Genomic DNA, 19,265 nt, shown 5'->3' with positions numbered 1-19,265 from the left:
CACCTGCCGAGTGAGGGCCTTTGGAAGGAGCACCTTGTTGTCAATGGTGTAAAACCATCCATCCTTTTGCTTCAAGTCCAGATTAGTAGCTAACCTGTGTTCCTCCTGTGCGTACTGAAGGGTTGGGAGGTCTTCTATTGTTGGAATGAGGGCTTGCATGGAGGCTTCCATAGTTTGCAGTGGCTCTAAGGTGGCAGCTCGTTTGGCTTCTCTGTCTGCCCGAGCATTCCCTTTTGCCGCGTCTTGGTCTTCCTTTTGATGAGCCTTGCAGTGTATTACTGCCATGTCCGAGGGAAGTTGTACTGCAGTCAAAAGTCGGAGAATTTGAGGGCCGTACTTAACCTGGGAGCCCTGAGCTGTTAACATCCCCCTTTGTTTCCATAAACCTGCATGAGCATGCAACACCCCAAGAGCATACTTAGAGTTGGTGAAAATGTTGATTCGTTTTCCTTGTGACAGCTCAAGCGCACGAGTTAGGACTGCCAGTTCTGCAAGTTGGGCTGATGTTCCAGAGGGCAATGAGTCTGCCTCCACAGTATCATGAAGAGTTACAACAGCATATCCTGCCCTCCTTAGTCCATTAATAACTGTGCTTCTCCCATCTGTATACCATTCACAGTCCGCATTCAGGAGGGGCTGATCTTTGAGATCAGGGCGGCTGGGATACTGGGCGTCTATGGTTTTGAGGCAATCATGCTCCTGTTCTTCAGTTTCAGATAGGAGGGTAGCTGGGTTAAGGGAAGGGCAGGTCTGTAGGGTAACTTCAGGGTTTTCCAGAAGCTTGGCTTGATACCGAGCTACCCTAGCTTGAGTAAGCCAGAGGCCTCCTTTGGTGTCTAAGAGGGCCTGCACCATGTGAGGAGTATATACCTGCACAATTCCCCTTAAAGTTAACTTTTCAGCTTCTTCGAGCACTATGGCTGTTGCTGCTACTGCTCATAGACATGCTGGCCACCCTTTTGCTACCTGATCAAGTTGCTTAGAGAAATAAGCCACAGGACACTTCCAGGTGCCAAATAATTGGGTCAGTACTCCCAAAGCCACTCCCTTTTTTTCACGTACATAAAGCTGAAAAGGTTTAAAGAGATCCGGCAGACCTAGGGCCGGAGCCTCTATTAGCCTCCTTTTTAAAGTTTTGAATGTTTTATCCTTTTCTGCAGACCATTGGAAGGGATCTTGCTCTGTACCCTCGAGGCCTTCATACAGTGGCTTAGTCCACAGTCCAAATTCTGGGATCCTTATTCTACAAAAATCCGCCATACCAAGAAATGCTCTAAGCTGCTTGCAGTTGGTCGGTGGGGGAATCTGAGGCTTCTTTCCTCTCATTTGAGAGTTGCCGCTCCCCTTGCCTTATATGGAGCCCTAGCTATCGAACTTCTGGGAGTGCTATTTGAGCTTTACTTTGAGCTACCCGATAGCCTCGGAGTCCAATAAAATTTAGAAGGCTCACGGTGGCTTTAAGGCACTGAGTTACTCCTATGGCAGCAATTAACAGGTCATCTACATATTGTAGAAGAAGAACCTTTTCCTTATTACTCCACTTCTCTAGGTCATTGGCCAGGGCTTGGCCGAAAAGGGTGGGCGAATTTTTAAACCCTTGTGGCAAGACTGTCCAACAAAGCTGTTTCTTTACTCTGTTACTACCCTCCCGCTCAAACGAAAAAATTTCTTGGGAGGAGGTGTCAACCGGAATTGTGAAGAAGGCATCCTTTAAATCAAGGACTGAGAAATGGGTATACTGCATTCCTATAGAGGCCAACAGGGTATAGGGGTTCGGAACAAGGGGGTGTAAAGTCTTGACACACTCGTTGACCGCTCTCAAGTCTTGTACTAACCGGTATGTACCATTGGGCTTCTTTACTGGCAGAATGGGGGTGTTCCAGGCCGACTGGCATTCTCTAAGTACCCTGTACTTTAAAAACTTGTCTATAATGTCTTGCAGTACTTCTTTTGCTTCCCTGTTGATCGGGTACCGTCGAACTCGCACCAGGCTTTTTCCAGGTAGGAGTTGGACAGTAACAGGAGTCACATGGGTAGCCTTCCTGGGGATTCCCAATGCCCATACTAGTGGGTATACTTGATCTATCCATTGTCTCCACTCGGGGGCTTGCATAGCTGGAGGTTCAAGTTCATCCAGGCGTTCTCAGGAGGCAATGTGAGGGTTATTTCATCTGGGGTGAAGTGCATGGTGGCTCCCAACCGACAAAGCAGATCTTGTCCCAGTAAGGGGGTTGGACAATCAGGGAGGTAGACCAATCGGTGAGAGATATTTCTATCTCCCAAGGCGCATTCAACAGGGGCATACACTGAACACTTGGTTCCCTTTCCCGTGGCGCCTATTACGGTTAAGGAATTTTCAACGGGCAGCTTGAGGGGTTGGTTAACAGCTGTCCGTGCTGCCCCGGAGTCTACCAAGAAATCCATTTCCAGCTTTCCCACACGCATTTTTACTCGGGGTTCCAGGGGTGGGATAGTCCATCTCCCCTGACGCCCCTAATCCTTATCTTCCATTCCCATCAAGGGGGTGGGTCCCCTGGTAGGGCACTCGTTCTTCCAGTGTCCCTCCTTGCGACATAAGGCGCACTGGTTTCGGCCTAGGCGCCTCTCCTGTGGGCCTGGACACCCTTGCCCACGGCCTCTCATGCCTCAACCCCTTCCCCTTCCTTGTGGCCTTTCCTCGGTGCCAGCCCACACTGCTGCAACCATCAATTTGACCTGCCTTTTTCCCTTTTCCCCATCCCTTAGGGCATATGCTTTATCTGCAGTCTCTAAGATTTGGGCCATGGACATGCCCATTAGGTCCTCCTTTTTCTGCAGCTTTCTTTTAATGTCAGGGGCTGCACGGCTGGTGAAAATGCCCTTTATAATTGCCTCGGTGGCCTGATCATCGGGATTCGCATTAGTATTTTGCCTGATGGTATCCCGAATACGCTGTAAAAAGGCAACTGGGCTTTCCTTTGGCTCCTGCGTTACCTCATAAGGCTTGGCTCAATTGTTATGCCTAACTGCAGAATGTTGGAGACCATATAGGAGTAATTCTTTATAGACAGTTAAACAGGTATAATCCAAGGGGTTGTTAGGGACCACATCCTCAGGATTGAGGACATTACTGGGATCCTTTTCATGCCTACACTGTGCCTCCTCCCTAGCCTTTGACACAACCTGATTGCATTCAACCTCCGATAACAAAGTTTTCAGAAGGATATTACAGTCATCCCAATCCCGTTTATGGCTAGCTAAACACCCTTCAAAAATGAGATGAAACGACTAGGGTTCGTGGAAAACTCCCCAGCTTGAGCATTAAATGCAGCCAAGTCCACAGGGTTAAAGGGTACACGGGTATAGACTTGCATGGTGGTAGCTGGCCGCTCTTGCGATCCCTGTCAGGCAATTGCAGTTTCAGTAATAAGAGGGTACAGGCCCGTAGCCGCAGTGACTGACATATTCCTATTACGTATCAACTCATAAGATGGCGGGGATGCAGTAGCCGAAGGGGACACCGGTTCTGGCATTACAGTTTTGAGGGGGTTATCAGTAACCGCGGAAACCCTGGCCGGTGATCCAGCCGGATCCAAATCACAAACATGCAACAAATTACAAACACGCAATATGTCCGACCTGCTCCTCAATAACATAAATAACCGTGCATACATATGTTCCATCCATTTGCCAGTTCTTTGACAAAATAAAAGCAACTGGAGGATCGTGTTATAATTGAGTGATCCTTCCGGTGGCCACCTCTCCTGGTCCTCTAGCTGATATTGAGGCCAGTCAACTGTACAGTATCTCTTTAATTGACTCTTTCTGAGCGAGTCTAACCCAAAAACCTTCCAAAGCCTTAGAATGCATTCTAGCGGCGTACACTGTACCTGCTGCCCCAAACTATGCCCTTGACCCATTATATGCTAATAAACCAGTAGCTAATGGGAATTACAACGACTGGGTGTCCCCAGCCTCTGACAAACACCAAGATAGACCAGGAAAACCAAAAAGTAAATAAACCAGACAGGTCTTACCTTGTTTAGAGGGAGACCGGTTCTCCACCGTCGTTCACCCCCCCCTCCCCTACTTCTCCACTGTATGATCGCATTGCACCGTTGTGTCCTCCGAGGTAGGCCTGACACGTCTCTGTCGAGGCCCCTGGTAAACTCATTGGTGCGCGCTGGGCGTCAGCTGCGACCGTCGTCCGCTGGAGGAGTCCGGACAAGGCACAATTTGGCCTTGAGCCCCATGTTGGGTGCCCAAAACTGTTGCCGGCACAGAGTGCCCGAGAGAGGCAACGATTGGGTTCGTTGCCCAGTGTGCGCTGTGCCAAAAGGACAAACCCCAGGGTGGAGAAGCGAACAAACTTTATTTGAGATCTCAAATAGGCGTCAGGAGCCACACAGGACACAGATCAGAAGCGCGCCAAACAAACAGCTTACCTAACTATTTACACTAAAACCCAAAACTGTTACATGTTACAACATTATCTGTCACTCACCCTGTCCCCACCCAAGGCTAAGTCTGTCTAGTAACCATGCAGTTTTCCCGCCCAGGGCCAAGTCGGCCTAGTAACTGTAGGAGTAGGAATAGCCCCTCCCAACAAGGGCAACCTGGGGTTAAACATGGAGTCTGGAAGAGGGGTGGTACACTATGGCTCAGAGCAAGAGGACTTCATTGACTCTCATGGCCTTCCATCCTCTCGAGTTACCTGGTTTATGCCAAGTGCGTCCCCAACACCATGAGTCAGTGAACCCATGCTTATGCCAGAGGCACCCTCTTTCTAAGTTGCCGGGAGGTGCTTGACCCCCACTCCGCCCCAAACCCCACCCCCACTGCCCCCAAGCTCCCCCCAGCTCTTCCCGCTGCCTCCACTAAGCATGCCCTGCCCTTGCTCCGTGCCTCCTCCCCAGCACCTCCTGCACGCTGCTGAACAGGAGTGTGTGGGAGGCACTGGGGGGGGGAGAGCTGATCAGGGGCTGCTGGTGGGTGCTGAGCATGCGCTATTTTTCCCCTGTGGGTGCTCTGTCCCTGGAATTGGGAGCCAAGCAGGGCCTGGCCCCGCTGGGGGTGGGGCAGAATTGATACCAGCCGGGTGCCCTGGGGGCCTGGCCAGGATGGAGGCGGGGGCCGCGTATCCCCTCAGGACTGGCCAGGGTAGGGACCAGGCAGCCCTGACACCAGCCGGCTGCCGGCTGCCGGGGTCAGCACGTGACGTAATTCAATCACAACTTCATCGGTCAGTGCCGGGGCGGGCCCCAGGGACAGTGGCCATGGGCCGTGTCAGGGGGCGCGACGGGGCGGCCTGCTGCGGGTGGGGGGGCTGCAGCAGGCCCCCCTCACCTCGGTCGGCTAGGCCCCGCCCCGCCCCCACCGTCCTGAACCGATTGGTTCGGCCGCCTGTCAGCCATCTTGACGCAGTCTCCTATTGGGTGGTGTCTGCGGAGTCGCGATGTGGCCGCCCTCCGGCGTCCACTGATAGGCGGCAGCGGGAGCGGTTTTCCCCACCCCCGCCGCACCGCGTCGGTGCCTGGCAGCCAGAGGATCGGCCCCACCGCCATCGCCATGGGCACCCGGGACGACGAGTACGACTATCTCTTCAAAGGTACCGCGCGCCCCCGCCGCGCCTTCGGCCGCCCCTCCGCGGGGCCCGGGCCGGGGCGGCCCGTCTCGCCGCCGCGGCCCCGGCGCTCCTTGCCCGTCGGCCGCCATGGCTGCCAGGCAGCGGTCGGGGCGGCTGGGCCCGGGGGAGGCGCAGGCCGCTGGGCATGTTCGGCGGGCGGCGGGGCTCCAGGGGCTGCGTATCCCGGGCCGAGGGACGGCGCCCACCAGGCTTGGCAGCCGCGAGGGGTGCGGGGCGGTGTGTGGGATGATCTGCCGCTGGGAACCGAGCAGCGCCCCGCGTCTGTCGCCGTACATCCCGCCTGCCCTCCGGCCGGTCTCTGCCTCCCTCTGCGGGGAGGGGGGGGCGCATGTTCTCTTTGTTCCGCAGAAGTCGGGGGGGGGCTGGTGGCGGCTATGGCTTGACGCACGGAGCACCCATGTCACTCCTGAATGTTTTTTCAAGCACCTTCGAAAATCCAGTGTTTTTAATCTAGGGGCGAACATGCTCCTGAGTAAGCGCTTGGAAGTAGAGAAAAAGGTGTGAACACAATTTTTTCTGTTCTTGGACTCTGGCTGCGCCTCTCTCTGTTTTTAAGCACTTAAAAATGTGTGTTTAATGCTTGGCTACCTAAGGCTGTCTACACTACACAGCTTTCAGCGACACGGCTGTGCCGCTACATCTGTGCCACTAAAAATCGGGCAGTGTAGGTGCTGTTTTGCTGGCCCTCCTGAAGGCCAAAAACTTCCATCCCCAAGGAATGCACCTGCCAACAACACGCTCTTCACATTGGTGCTTGTCCTGGCAAAACTTTTTTGTCTTTCTGGGGATGGGAGGTGTTAACGCCTCTGAAAGACAAACTTTTTGTCGTTCAATTGTCAGTGTAGACATAGGCTTAGAAACAACAGGTTAGTATTCATTTAAATTTTCCAAAAAACTAGCTTTGGGTTGAGACAAAGGGCAAGAAACTTCAGCTCAAATGGTGCTCAAAAATTGCTAAATGAAAATGGGGATTAGAGTAGAAAACTCTTATCCACCTTAACTCTAGGACTCTGTCACTTAACTCTAGGGTGTTGTAATAAGCAGAAATTACTTTATTGCTATCCCAGTATTGCTGCAACTTTCTAACTATTGGGCAGCTTTAAACTGAGATTGCTCAGTATATATTTAATGCCCACGTGAAATTAACTTCATAAAATTCTCTGAAGCTGGTTGCTGAACCTCTGCAGATGTTTTTAGTGTTGGCAGTTTCTCTTTAGAGACCGAAATGACTTTGTGCTCTCATCCAAAACAATATTGGTGGTGGATGATCTGGAGTTTTAAGGGTGTGTGTCTGTGAACACAAATCTCATTGTCACAACTTCACTGGCAGTAGCAATGATGGTTGCACTAGTGCAGACTGACTGCTGGCCCCAGCTCTGAGCAGGTCTGTGACACTGGCAATAACAGCACTCTCACTGTTGCTACCACCAGTTGAGTTGCAATAGTGTGATATTCTAGGACAGGGGTTGGCAATCTTTCAGAAGCGGTGTGCCAAGTCTTCATTTATTCACTCTAATTTAAGGTTTCATGTGCGAGTAATACATTTTAACTTTTTTAGAAGGTCTTTTTCTATAAGTCTCTGATATATAACTAAACTACTGTTGTATGTAAAGTAAATAAGGTTCATTTAAAAGTAATTAAAATGCATAGCTCCCTGGACTGGTGGCCAGGACCCGGGCAGTGTGTGTGCCACTGAAAATCAGCTCGTGTGCCGCCTTCAGCATGCCATAGGTTGCCTACCCCTGTTCTAGGAGAACAAGCTGTGGATCGATGACATCTAGATGTGTAGTTGATTTTGGAACTGGAGTAGGATGTGTGTGTGTTTTCTCTGATGAACACCTTCAAATCCTCGGGAAGGTTATGTATATTGTAGGACAGTTGCAAATAGCAATACTTCAAGTGGTACTCCAGGGCACACTCTAAACTGTAACAGTAGTCCCCAACCTTTTTCGTCTGGCGGGTGCCAGATGAAGGACTATAGTGGCGGTCAAGCATCTGCCAAAATGCCGCCGAAGTTCGGCTGCATTGCGGCGGATGCTCGACCGCCAGCCAGGACGAGGGCGCTGCGTTGGGGACCCCTACTGTAACAGTGTCCTCACAGTGAGTTAGTATGCTGTACATTAACGCATTGCCTTGCCATGCTGGAGCTTGCTATATAGACAAGCACTTGTTCTTTTCATTGGTGTCCATGCATAAATATTTTGCTTGCCAGGGGAAAAATGAGGGTTTTTTTTGTTTTTTCCATTAGAAGCAGTTTACTGTGTCTCATTTTCATGTAAAGTTAATGTGTATTGCACTATATGACCCACTCATTTTAAGAGCTGCCAAATAGTAGGAAAACTTTTTTCTTTTTCCCCTCCTCCCTTTAAAGCACAATTGATTAACTTCCAAAGTATGCTAAGTTGCCAGGCCTGGTACTAAATCCCAACAGCTTTCCAAATGGCTCAATATCCGAAGACTTTAAAGTAGATGAAAGTATGCAACATTACATGGATCTTGTTTAGAAAAAGTTACACTGTTGAGAAATAGTTGAACTTAAATTAGACTTTATATTTTCAGGGAAGGACTTGCTTTTGTATTTGTATTGTAAAGTACTCTCTAACATTGTTTCGTGAAGGGGAACCCTGTTCTTTGTGGCTAGAGCCTAAATTCCTTAGGGTGGGGACCATGTCTTCTATGTGCCAAACAGTGCTGGAAATGCACTGATGTTGCTTAGAAGACATTTTTTATTATTAATTTATCTCTTGGCCCAGCCGTAAAAAATCTGTTGAGCTGTTCCCCTTCTAGCTATGGGATCATTGATACCAGAGAAGGAATAATATAGTGGCTCATGAGTCTGACCTGGAAAGAGATGGGGCTGCTGCCCAGGCTGTGCCTCTAAAAGTAATAAAAAAACAGTGGGTAAGACTAACTTGAATCCCCACTGCCTTGTGAAACTATATATCATGTGTTGTGCAGGCAGTGAAGAAATTACTGGTGTCTGAGTGAAATTTTTGCTGGTATTCTGACTTGCCCTTATTTTTATCTGTGCACTGGCTTTTTGAGGTGTTTCTACCTCTGTTCCAGCGGCAATATATATGGTGGTCTGAGCAGGAAGGAGACGATTGTATTTCAGGAAGGATTTTTGAATTTTACTTTCTGTGTTAAGGGGACAGAGTACGCTAATCACTTTTTCTGAAAGGGACCTGGTATTTATCTCCTGGTGCATCTTTAGGGCACAGTTTAACTCTAATTTTAGTTTTACAGACACATTTTGCTAGCGAAAGATATGCACTAATCATCCTCCCAATTTACCTATTGGAGTGGCTCTTAGTAGACCTAATGAGGCTTAAAAATGTCAGGTTTCAGAGGGGTAGCCATGTTAGTCTGTATCAGCAAAAATGTGGAGTCCTTGTGGCACCTTAGAGTCTAACACATTTATTTGGGCATAAGCTTTCATGGGCTAGAACCCACTTCATTGGATGCATGGAGTGAAAAATACAATAAGCAGGTGTAACTATAGCACTAAAAAAATGGGAGTTGTCTTACCAAGTGGGGGTGTGTCAGTGCTAATGAGGCCAATTCAGTTAGGGTGAGTGTGGCCCATTCCCAACAGTTGACAAGAAGGGATGAGTATCAACAGAGGGAAAACTATTTTTCGTAGTGACCCCGTCACTCCCAGTCTTTTTTCAGGCCTAATTTGATGGTGTTAAGTTTGCAAATTAATTCCAAGTCTGCAGTTTCTTGTTGAAGTCTGTTTTTTTTTAAACTTTTTTGTTGAAGAATGGCCACTTTTAAGTTTGTTGAGTGTCCAGGGAGATTCAAGTGCTCTCCTACTGGTTTTTGAATGTTACAGTTCTTAATGTCTGATTTGTGTCCATTTATTCTTTTGCATAGACACTGTTCAGTTTGGCCAAAGTACATGGCAGAAGGACATTGCTGACACATGATGGCATATATCACATTGGTAGATGTGCAGGTGAAAGAGCCCCTCATGGTGTGGCTGGGTCACTACAGAAAATAACTTTCCCTCTGATACTCAGGGTACGTCTACACTGCACGATTATTTCGAATTAGCTTAAACCGATATTACAAAACAGATCTAATAAAATCGGTTTAGCACGTCCACAGTGGGATCACGAAATCGATTGTTTGCGTCCATGGTCCAAAGCTACCATCGATTTCAGGAGCGGTGCAGTGTGGGTAGCTGTTCCTCAGCTATCCCATAGTTCCCACTTCCGGGTTGAGAGCACAGTGCCTGATGGGGCAGAAAACATTGCCCCGGGTGGTGCTGGGTACAGCCTCACCCCTCCCTTTGTGAAGGCAGCAGACAACCCTTTGGCGCCTTTTTCGCGGAGTGCATTGAGCAAACGCCATAGCACAGCAATCTTTCCCTTTTTTTTTTCACGTGGTGGTGGGGGGAAATAAACTGAGGAGCTGTTCCCTGAACCACCCCAGACACTGTGTTTGAACCTACAGACATTGGGAGCTCAGCCAAGAATGCAAATAATTTTCAGAGACTGCTGTGGACTGTGGGATAGCTGGAGTCCTCAGTACCCCCTCCCTCCCTTCATGAGCGTCCATTTGAGTCTCTGGCTTCCCGTTACGCTTGTCACACAGCGCTGTGTATCCTGGAGTTTTTTATTCAAACGCTTTGGCATTTCGTGTTCTGTAACGGAGCTGGATACAACAGATTTGTCTCCCCATACAGCGATCAGACCTAGTATCTCCCGTACGGTCTATGCTGGAGCTCTTTTTCGATTTCAAACTGCATCGCCAGCCGTGCTGATCAGAGCTCCACGCTGGGCAAGCAGGAAATGTCATTCAAAAGTTCGCGGGGCTTTTCCTGTTTACCTGCCCGCTGCATCCGAGTTCAGATTGCTGTCCAGAGCGGTCAGTGCTGCACTCTGGGATGCCGCCCGGAGGCCAATAACGTCGATTTCCGTCCACATGAACCCTAATCCGAGTTATCACTATCGAATTTAGCGCTACTCCTCTCGTTTGGGAGGAGTTCCGAAATCGATTTAAGGAGCCGTTTAACTCGATATTAATGACGACGTCGTGTGAACGGGTACAGCATTAAATCGGTATATCGGCCATTAAACCGATTTAAAGTCGCAGTGTAGACCTGGCCTCACACTCTTGTCAACTGTTGGGAATGGCCACGTTCACTATGATTGAATTGTCCTCATTAGCACTGACCCCCTACTTGGTAAGACAACTCTCCTCTTTTTCATGTGCTGTGTATTTATACCTGCTTGTTGTATTTTTCACTCCATGCATCAAATGAAGTGGGTTATAGCCCACAGAAGCTTATAACTAAGATTTATTTAGTTCTTTTCTTTTTAAAAAAAAAAAAGCTTCAGAATCGCGCTTCAACTGTTAAAATATTTACTGCTCTAGAACTTCCTTTGTGGAATCTTGACTTCAGTAACTTTTTTTGTTTGCAAAAATGGTATTCAGCAAAGTTTTATGTGAAATTATTGTGTAAACTGACTGTTTAGAATTTGAAAATGGCTGAGAAACTTGAGCATGAACTGTTACAGCCAGCTCACTGTTTTGCTGTTCCCTCACACAAAAATTGGCCGTCTTCTGTATGTCGGAGTGGCTGTTCTTTAATATGACTGTAGTAGGTATGGAAAGATGGCTGAAGTCTGGCCTCAGGTAATCTGTTTTTGTACTTGGAGGGTGAAAGTGTGGTTATGGTCAGAGAGCTGCTTTGGAGGACTAGCCATTCTTAGAGTATATCTGTACAATAAACTTTAGTGTCACGTTGTGCATCTTCACTAAAATCTGTTTTTTGTTGTATTTTTTATTGATCAAAATTAAACTTTGCTCATTGTCCACACTGCTCTGGCTTTGTCTATTATGCTCTAGCTGGGGAAGAACAAGCTGATGTCTGCATGTGGCAGAACAGAACTAAAATTGCCAGTGAAGGACTTTGAAGTAAGTCTCTTGTTGGTGAATAGTTTCAGCTTTGTGTATTATTTGGATTTTTCTATTAGCAAACTAACTTGCAGTGTGAACATTTTAAAAAGCAGAAACCTTTTGCTTCAAGTTATAAATGGAACATATAACAGATGGGTTCACTGGTCTGTTTAGAGCAGGAGTGGGCAAACTTTTTTTGGCTTGAGGGCCACATTTGGGGTGCAAAACTGTGTATGGAGGGCCGGATAGGGAAGGCTGTGCCTCCCCTAAACAGCCTGGCCCCCACACCCATCCACCCCTATCTAACCCCCCTGCTCCCTGTCCCCCCAACCTCTGCCCCATATCCAACGCCCTGGCCCCCTTACCAAGCTGCTCAGAGCAGCATGTCTGGAGCCTGCGCCTCTCTGCTGGAGCCAGACACACTGCTGTGCTGCCCTGCATGAGTGCGCAGCCCTGCCACCCAGAGCACTGCCCACGCGGTGCCATGGCTGCAGGGGAGGCGGAACAGCAGGGGAGGGGCCAGGGATAGCCTCCCTGGCCAGGAGCTCAGGGGCCGGGCAGAACGGTCCCACGGGTTGGATGTGGCCTGCGGGCTGTAATTTGCGCATGTTTGGTTTACAGTCAAATACATTAATAACTGTCCTTCAGTGTATTTTATAATAACCCCCAAATGGTCTTTGAAGTGATTCACTGTACCTGTAAAACTGCAAACTGTCTGTTATATTCTAACAAGAAAATCAGTTCTTATAGAAAAGTTCACTCTTAAATAAAAATGTCAAAGGCTGCGGGAAGGAAAAATTGCTGAGCTTTGTAAAGAAATTGCATCTAGAGGTAGAGAAATATTTGCCTCCAGCTCCTTTGGAAGTGCGGCTTGTAGAACTGAAGTTTTAGTAGTAGGAGCAGTAGTAGTAAAGGTAGGTTTATTCATAATAAACCACTTTAAAAAATGCACCGAGGTTTGGCATCCTTATGTTAAAGTATTTGTAACATGTCTTATTTCTGCCAGCCCTGATGGGAAGTGTGCTGTGGTATTGTTTAGAGCAGGGGTAGGCAACCGATGGCACGCGTGCTGAAGATGGCACACGAGCTGATTTTTCAGGGGGACTCTCACTGCCTGGGTCCTGGCCACAGGTCCAGGGGGCTCTGCATTTTAATTCAAGAAGTATCATTTAAAATTTTAAATGTATTTGCTTTACATACAACAATAGTTTAGTTATATATTATAGACTTGGGGAGAGAGACCTTCTGAAAAACATTAACATGTGAAACCTTAAGTTAGAGTGAATAAATGAAGACTTGGCACGTCACTTCTGAAAGGGTGCCAGCCCCTGGTTTAGAGTGTTCAAAATACCACAGGCAAAAAATTAAAAGATGCTAACAAAATTTATTGATGGTTTCCAAAGCCAGAAGGGATCACTGTGATCGTCTAGTCTGAATGTCTGTATTACTAGGGCCCTATCATCTTCACGGCCATGAAAAACATGTTATGGACCTTGGAATCTGGTCTCTTGTGTGCTTTTACCCTGTACTACACAGTTTTCACCGGGAAGATCAATGTTTCTCAAATTGGGGGTCCTGACCCAAAGGGGAGTTGCAGGGGGTCACAAGGTTATTTTAGGGGGGTTGTGGTATTGCCCCCTTACTGCTGTTCTGCCGTCAGAGCTGGGCAGCTGGAGACAGCTCTGAAGGCAGTGCCCCACCAGCAGCAGCACGGAACTAAGGTTGGCAATACCATACCGTGCCATCCTTATTTCTGGGCTGCTGCTGGACCAGAGTGCTGCCCAGCCAGCAGCTGCTGCTCTCCAGCTGCCCAGCTCTGAAGGCAGCACCACCACCAGCAGCAGCGCAGAAGTAAGGGTAGTAGTACAGCAGCCGGCCCCCCCCAGCCCGCCCACATCTCTATTTTGGGTCAGACCCCTACAGTTACACATGAAATTTCAGATTTAAATAGCTGAAATCATGAAATTTACTATTTTTTAAAAGTGGCAAAGAATTCTGTGGTACATTATAGGGAGCATATTGGAGCATGAGCTTTCGTGAGTGAATACTCACTTCGTTGGATGCAGTCACCCACGAAAGCTCCTGCTCCAATACGTTTGTTAGTCTGTAAGGTGCCACAGAACTCTGTTTGCTGGTTTTACAAATCCAGACTAACACGGCTATCCCTCTGACACTCTTTTTAAAAATCCTGTGACTGAAATGGACCGAAATGGACCTTCTCATGGCCAATGATTGGTTAGCCTCAAAAAGCTCAATATATTTAGCTTATCACCGTGAGGCATGTTTTCAAATCCTTTACTCATTCTTGTGGCTCTTCTCTGAGCCTGCTGCAGTTTATCAATATCCTCCTTGAATTGTGTGTACCAGAACTGAACACAGTATTCCAGTAGCGGTCACACCAGTGCCAGCTACAGAGGTAAAATAACATCTCTCCTCCTACTCTGGATTCTTCTTTTATAAATCCCAGGATTGCATTAGCTGTTTTGGTCACAGCATCACACTGGAAGCCTACCTCCAAATCTTTCTCAGATTCAGTGCTTCCCAGATAGTCCTCCATCCTGTAAGTATGGTCTACATTCTTTGTTCCTGAATAGATAACTGATACTTAACCATGTTAAAACTACGGCTGTCAAGCAACTAAAAAAATTAATAGCAAGTAATTGTGCTGTTAAATAATAAGAGAATACCATTTATTAAGTATTTTTGGATGTTCTCCACATTTTCAAATATATTGATTTCAGTTACAAAACAGAATATGAAGTGTACAGTGCTCACTTTATATTTTATTACAAATATTTGCATTATAAAAAAGAAACAAAAAATAGTATGTCAGTTCACCTAATACAAATACTATGCTGCAGTCTTTTTATCATTAAAGTTGAACTTACAAATGTAGAGTTATGTACCAAAAAAATGCACTCAAAAATAAAACAATATAAAACTTCAGAGATTAAAGGTCCACTCACTCCTACTTCTTGTACAGCCAAATGCTCAGACCAGGGTTCGGCAACCTTTGGCTCCAGAGCCACATGTGGCTCTTTGGCTGCCCCCTTGTGAGCAGCTGTTTTTTGAGGGGGTACAAGGTGGAGGCTCTGTCTGGGAGGGTGCTTACCACAGGCGGCTCCCAGCTGGCAGTGCAGCAGGGCTTAGCAGGCTGACTGTCTGGCTGCCATGGCCCCATGCCACTCCACTCCAGGAAGCAGGTGGCTGCTGGCATGTCTTTGCACGCCCCTTGGTGGGACGGGGGACAGCGGGTCTTCATGCGCTGCCTGTGCCCACAGGCACTGCCCCTTCAGCTCCCATTGGCTGGTTCCCTCCCCCCCACACCCCAATCCCCTGCTTTGTAATCAAGGAAGACTGGCACTCAGCAGAAGAGGTGGGAGGTTTGCATGCAGGGGATTTGGAGTCTGATACAAAGCCTGAGTAAGGTTCACATAAGCACTGCAGCATGGGTGTCGTCTGAGGTACGCAATGCTTCTGGCACCCCATGATTCAGAAGGTCAGAGACCACTCGGCCTCCAGGGAGTGCACTACTGTGACACCTCCCCTTCCCCCCCCCACCCCCCCCCCCCCCCCCTTATTCAGAACCTCACTTGAAGAACTGTCAGGTCACTTGCAGGCCCTGTAGCAAATGCGTTTTAACAAACCCAAATGTGAATGCAAGTATTTGCAGGAGAGATTGATCCAAACTTGTTTGTATATCAGTAACATCAGTAGGCCCCAAGTTAGATCAGGTCTCCATTGTGCTAGGTGCTGTACAAATGCAGGGGGTGTGCCGACATTGCAATCACGCTTCTGATTGCAGCTCTGCTAGCTTTAATTTAGCTACTCTGGCTAAAGATATCCATGAAGATGCAATGGCCTAGACCTAGCATGATTTAACACTGCGGCCACATGCCCAGGCAGTGGGCAGTCTGGTGCAGTCCTTGCTGAAGCACCTAGATTCTAGCTGCATTAAAAAGTATTGATGAGTAATAATAACTTGAATATGTTCAATTATTATTAGTTGATAAATTCTAACTCTAGTAGCTTTGCATGTGATGCAGCTCTCGAAATATTTTGGTCAAAGACAAAAATGAAAATAACTTCTTTGAAAGGTTGTTTACATTTGCAGGGGGTAATGCTGCCTGCTTCTTGTTTATAATCTCACCTGGAAGTGATAATAGGCATTCGCATGTCACTGTCACAAGATATTTACATGCCAGATGCACTAAAGATTCATATGTCCCTTCATGCTTTGACCCCCATACTAAAGAACATGCATCCATGCTGATGACAGTTCTGCTCAATAATGATACAAAGCAGTGTGGACTGACATATGCTCATTTTCATTATCTCAGTCAGATGCTACCAGGAGAAGGTTGGTGTTTTTTGTGGTTCGGGTTTTGTTTCTGCATCAGAGTGTTGCTCTTAAGACTTTTGAAAGCATGCTCCACACCTCGTTCCTCTCAGATTTTGGAATGCACTTCAGATTCTTAAACCTTGAGTGCTGTAGCTCTCTTTAGAAATCTCACATTGGTACTTCCTTTGCATTTTGTGAAATTTGCAGCGTAAGTAGTGTTAAAGCAAATATGTGCTGGTTCATCATCCGAGTCTGCTATAACACGAAATACCCGCATTCTGCCACATAAAACAGATCAGGAGACATACAGTTCTCCTCCAAGGAGTTCAGTCACAAATTTAATTAACACATTTTTTTAAGGAGTGTCGTCAGCATGGAAACATGTCCTCTGGAATGGTAGTCAAAGGATGAGGGAGCATATAAATGTCTGGCATGTAAATACCTTGCAGTGACAGCTACAAAAGTGCCATGTGAACACCTGTTCTCACTTTCAGGTGATCTTGTAAATAAGAAGCAGGCAGTATTATGTCCCATAAATGTAAACAAACTTGTTTGTCTTAGTGACTCGCTGAACAAGATGTAGGATTAAGTGGACTTGAAGGCTCTGAAGTTTTTGAGTGCAGTTATGTAACAAAAAAAATCTACACTTGTAAGTTGTGCTTTCATGACAAAGAGATTGCACTATGGTACGTATGAGGTGAATTGAAAAATACTATTTCTTTTGTTTATCATTTTTACTGTTCAAATATTTGTAATAAAAATATACACTTTGATTTCAACTACAACACAGAATACTATATATGGCAATGTAGGAAAAACATCCAAAATATTTAATAAATTTCAATTAGCATTCTATTTAACAGTGTGATTAAAACTGAGATTAATCGCAATTAATTTTTGAGTTCATCACTAGTTAATGGTGATTAATTGACAGTCCTAGTTAAAATGCATTTTGTTTTCTTGGGCCTATCTTACCAAGCAACCTAGTTCACGCTGAATCAGTGACCAATCCTCTTTATGTACTACTCCCTCAATTTTGTCATCCTCAGATTTGAGTGGTGGTTTTGTTTTCTTCCAGGTCATTACTACAATTGTTAAATAGTGTAGGGCCAAGAACCAATCACTGTGGGTCCCCACTGGACACACACCCGCTTGATGATAAGTCTCCCCTCTCAAGTACACTCTGAGATCTATCAGTTAGCCAGTTTTTAATCCATTTAATGTGTGCCATATTTATTTTCAATCATTCTAGTTCTTCAATCAAAATGTCTTGTGGTACCAAGTCAAGTGCCTTACAGAAATAAAAGGAATTGTGTTCCCATAATGTACTTAAATCAGCCAAATCTGTAATCTCATTTAATGTAGCAAGTTAATCTGACAGGATTATTTTCCATAAATCCCTGTTGATTTGCATTAATTATTTCCTTTAATACTTATTAATCAATTCCCATGTCAGCTGCTCCATTATATTGCCTGGGATTGGTCAGCTGACCAGCCTATAATTACCCTGGCATCCTGTTTACCTGTTTTTTTAAAAACTGATACAACGTTAATTTTCTTCCATCTTCTGGAACTTCCCCAGTGTTCCAAGACTTATTAAATATCAGTATTAATGGTCTAGCAAGCTCCTCAACTTGCATCCAAGAGTTTTGACCTGCTGATAAGTTTACCTTTAGTGGCTGCTGTTTTCCACTCTACAGTGGAATAAAAATTGCTAATCACCATGTGATGAGTTTGTATAATCTGTATTTTCACCAAATACAGAAATGAAATAATTGAAAATTTTCTGGTTTTTTTTCTGCATTATTTCTGATGCTTCTACAAATGGTAATGGACCAGATCCTCACATTAGTATCTTTTTGTTCCTAGTATATTTTAAAAAAATTCTCCCTTATTGTCCTTAACTCTGCTGGCCAGAGATTTCCCCTTGTGTTCCTTTGCATCCCTTGGGAATTGTAGAAAATTAATAACTACTGATTTATTACTATCAACCTCCCCTTTTTTTTTTTTTTTTTAAATCTGCCTTCACTTTCCCTCTAACCAGCAAAGCCTTCTTCCTCAATTGTGGCTTTTTGGGCATCTAGTAAGGTGCTCTTAAATAATTCCCAATTATCATTCACATTCTTCTGATTGGTTGCAACACTTCTTGAGTTAGGAGACTGTCCTCTATAAATTTTAAAAATTCCAGGGATGATGTAATGCTGGCAGCATGAGACCTCCAACATATATCACTGCAATTGAGGTCATGTCTCCCTGCTCCCCCCACCCCACCCCCATGATCACCCAAACTTTTTCCTGCACGTTCTAGATAGGTACATAAGGAGGTGGTAGTCATGTTCCCTAGTGTGATGTGATTGTCTCTAGCAGGGGTCAGCAACTTCCTAACTTAAGGTTTCATGTGCCAGTAATGCATTTTAATGTTTTAGAAGGTCTCCTTTCTAAGTCTAGAATATACAACTGAACTATTGTTGTATGTAAAGTAAATAAGGCTTTTTAAATGTTTAAGAAGCTTCATTTAAAATACACAGCTCCCCAGACCCGGGCAGCGTGAGTGCCCTTGAAAATCAGCTCACATGCTGCCTTCAGCACATATGCCATAGGTTGCCTACCCCTAGTCTATAGAAGACACCAACTAATACCCCATCTTGTGCTTTATCAGTTAAGACATTGATCTGTAAGTATTAAGGATCATTTTCTTCTGCGTTATCAGTGACTCTGAAACCGGTAATGCCATTTTTGACAGTGCCACTCCCTCTCCCCTTTTGCCCACTTGATCCTTCGTAACTAGGTTATAACCATTGATGTTAACGTTACAGTTGTGCAGATCATTCCAGTGGGCTTCAGTAATACCAGCTAGATTGAATTTGTGCATAAATGAGCAATTCCAGTTCTTGTTTATTACCCAGACACCTAGCATTGGTGCATAGGCAATTCAAGACTAGTGAATGTCTTCATGTCCTTTGGTTCCTTGGTTAATTATTTTCTCCATATCTCAGTTTTTGTGCTGAGCAGTCATATCTTCCCTTTTATTAGCTTAACCCCCTCCTGACTACTCGAGCCAGCCTGTCCAAGGAGATTGGTTCCCCTTCTACTGAGGCAGAGGTCAACCAAACTATATATTCTTCTTCGAGTGATTACTCATATCCATTCAGTTAGGTGTGCGCTCGCCGCATGCATGTTCGTCAGAAGATTTTTACCCTAGCAACACTTGGTGGGTTGGCTGGGCGCCCCCTGGAGTGGCGCTGCCATGGCGCCGGATATATACCCCTGCCGACCCAACCGCCCCTCAGTTCCTTCTTACTGCCCGTGTCGGTCGTTGGAACAGTGGAACATGGCTTAGCTGATCTCCACCTCCCTAGCTACTCATAGTTTTCTTGTTGTGTATATAGT

At 46.2% G+C, this 19,265-nt stretch overlaps 1 protein-coding gene across 1 annotated transcript in view; it reads left to right on the top strand.

Moving 5' to 3' along the window:
* The first annotated feature begins 5,434 nt into the window (after positions 1-5,434).
* The window catches only part of RAB11B (RAB11B, member RAS oncogene family), a 49,838-nt gene continuing 36,007 nt past the window's right edge, over positions 5,435-19,265 (top strand). Inside the window, exon 1 of the mRNA XM_032787454.2 lies at positions 5,435-5,587. Coding sequence (XP_032643345.1) covers positions 5,548-5,587 — 40 coding nt within the window. The 5' untranslated portion in view covers positions 5,435-5,547. The remainder of the gene's footprint in view (positions 5,588-19,265) is intronic.

This window comes from Chelonoidis abingdonii, chromosome 11 (assembly GCF_003597395.2).
Source record: "Chelonoidis abingdonii isolate Lonesome George chromosome 11, CheloAbing_2.0, whole genome shotgun sequence".
Lineage (NCBI taxonomy): Eukaryota > Metazoa > Chordata > Testudines > Testudinidae > Chelonoidis > Chelonoidis abingdonii.
Note: the sequence above shows the minus strand (reverse complement) of the source record. Positions and strands in the feature narration are given on the sequence as shown.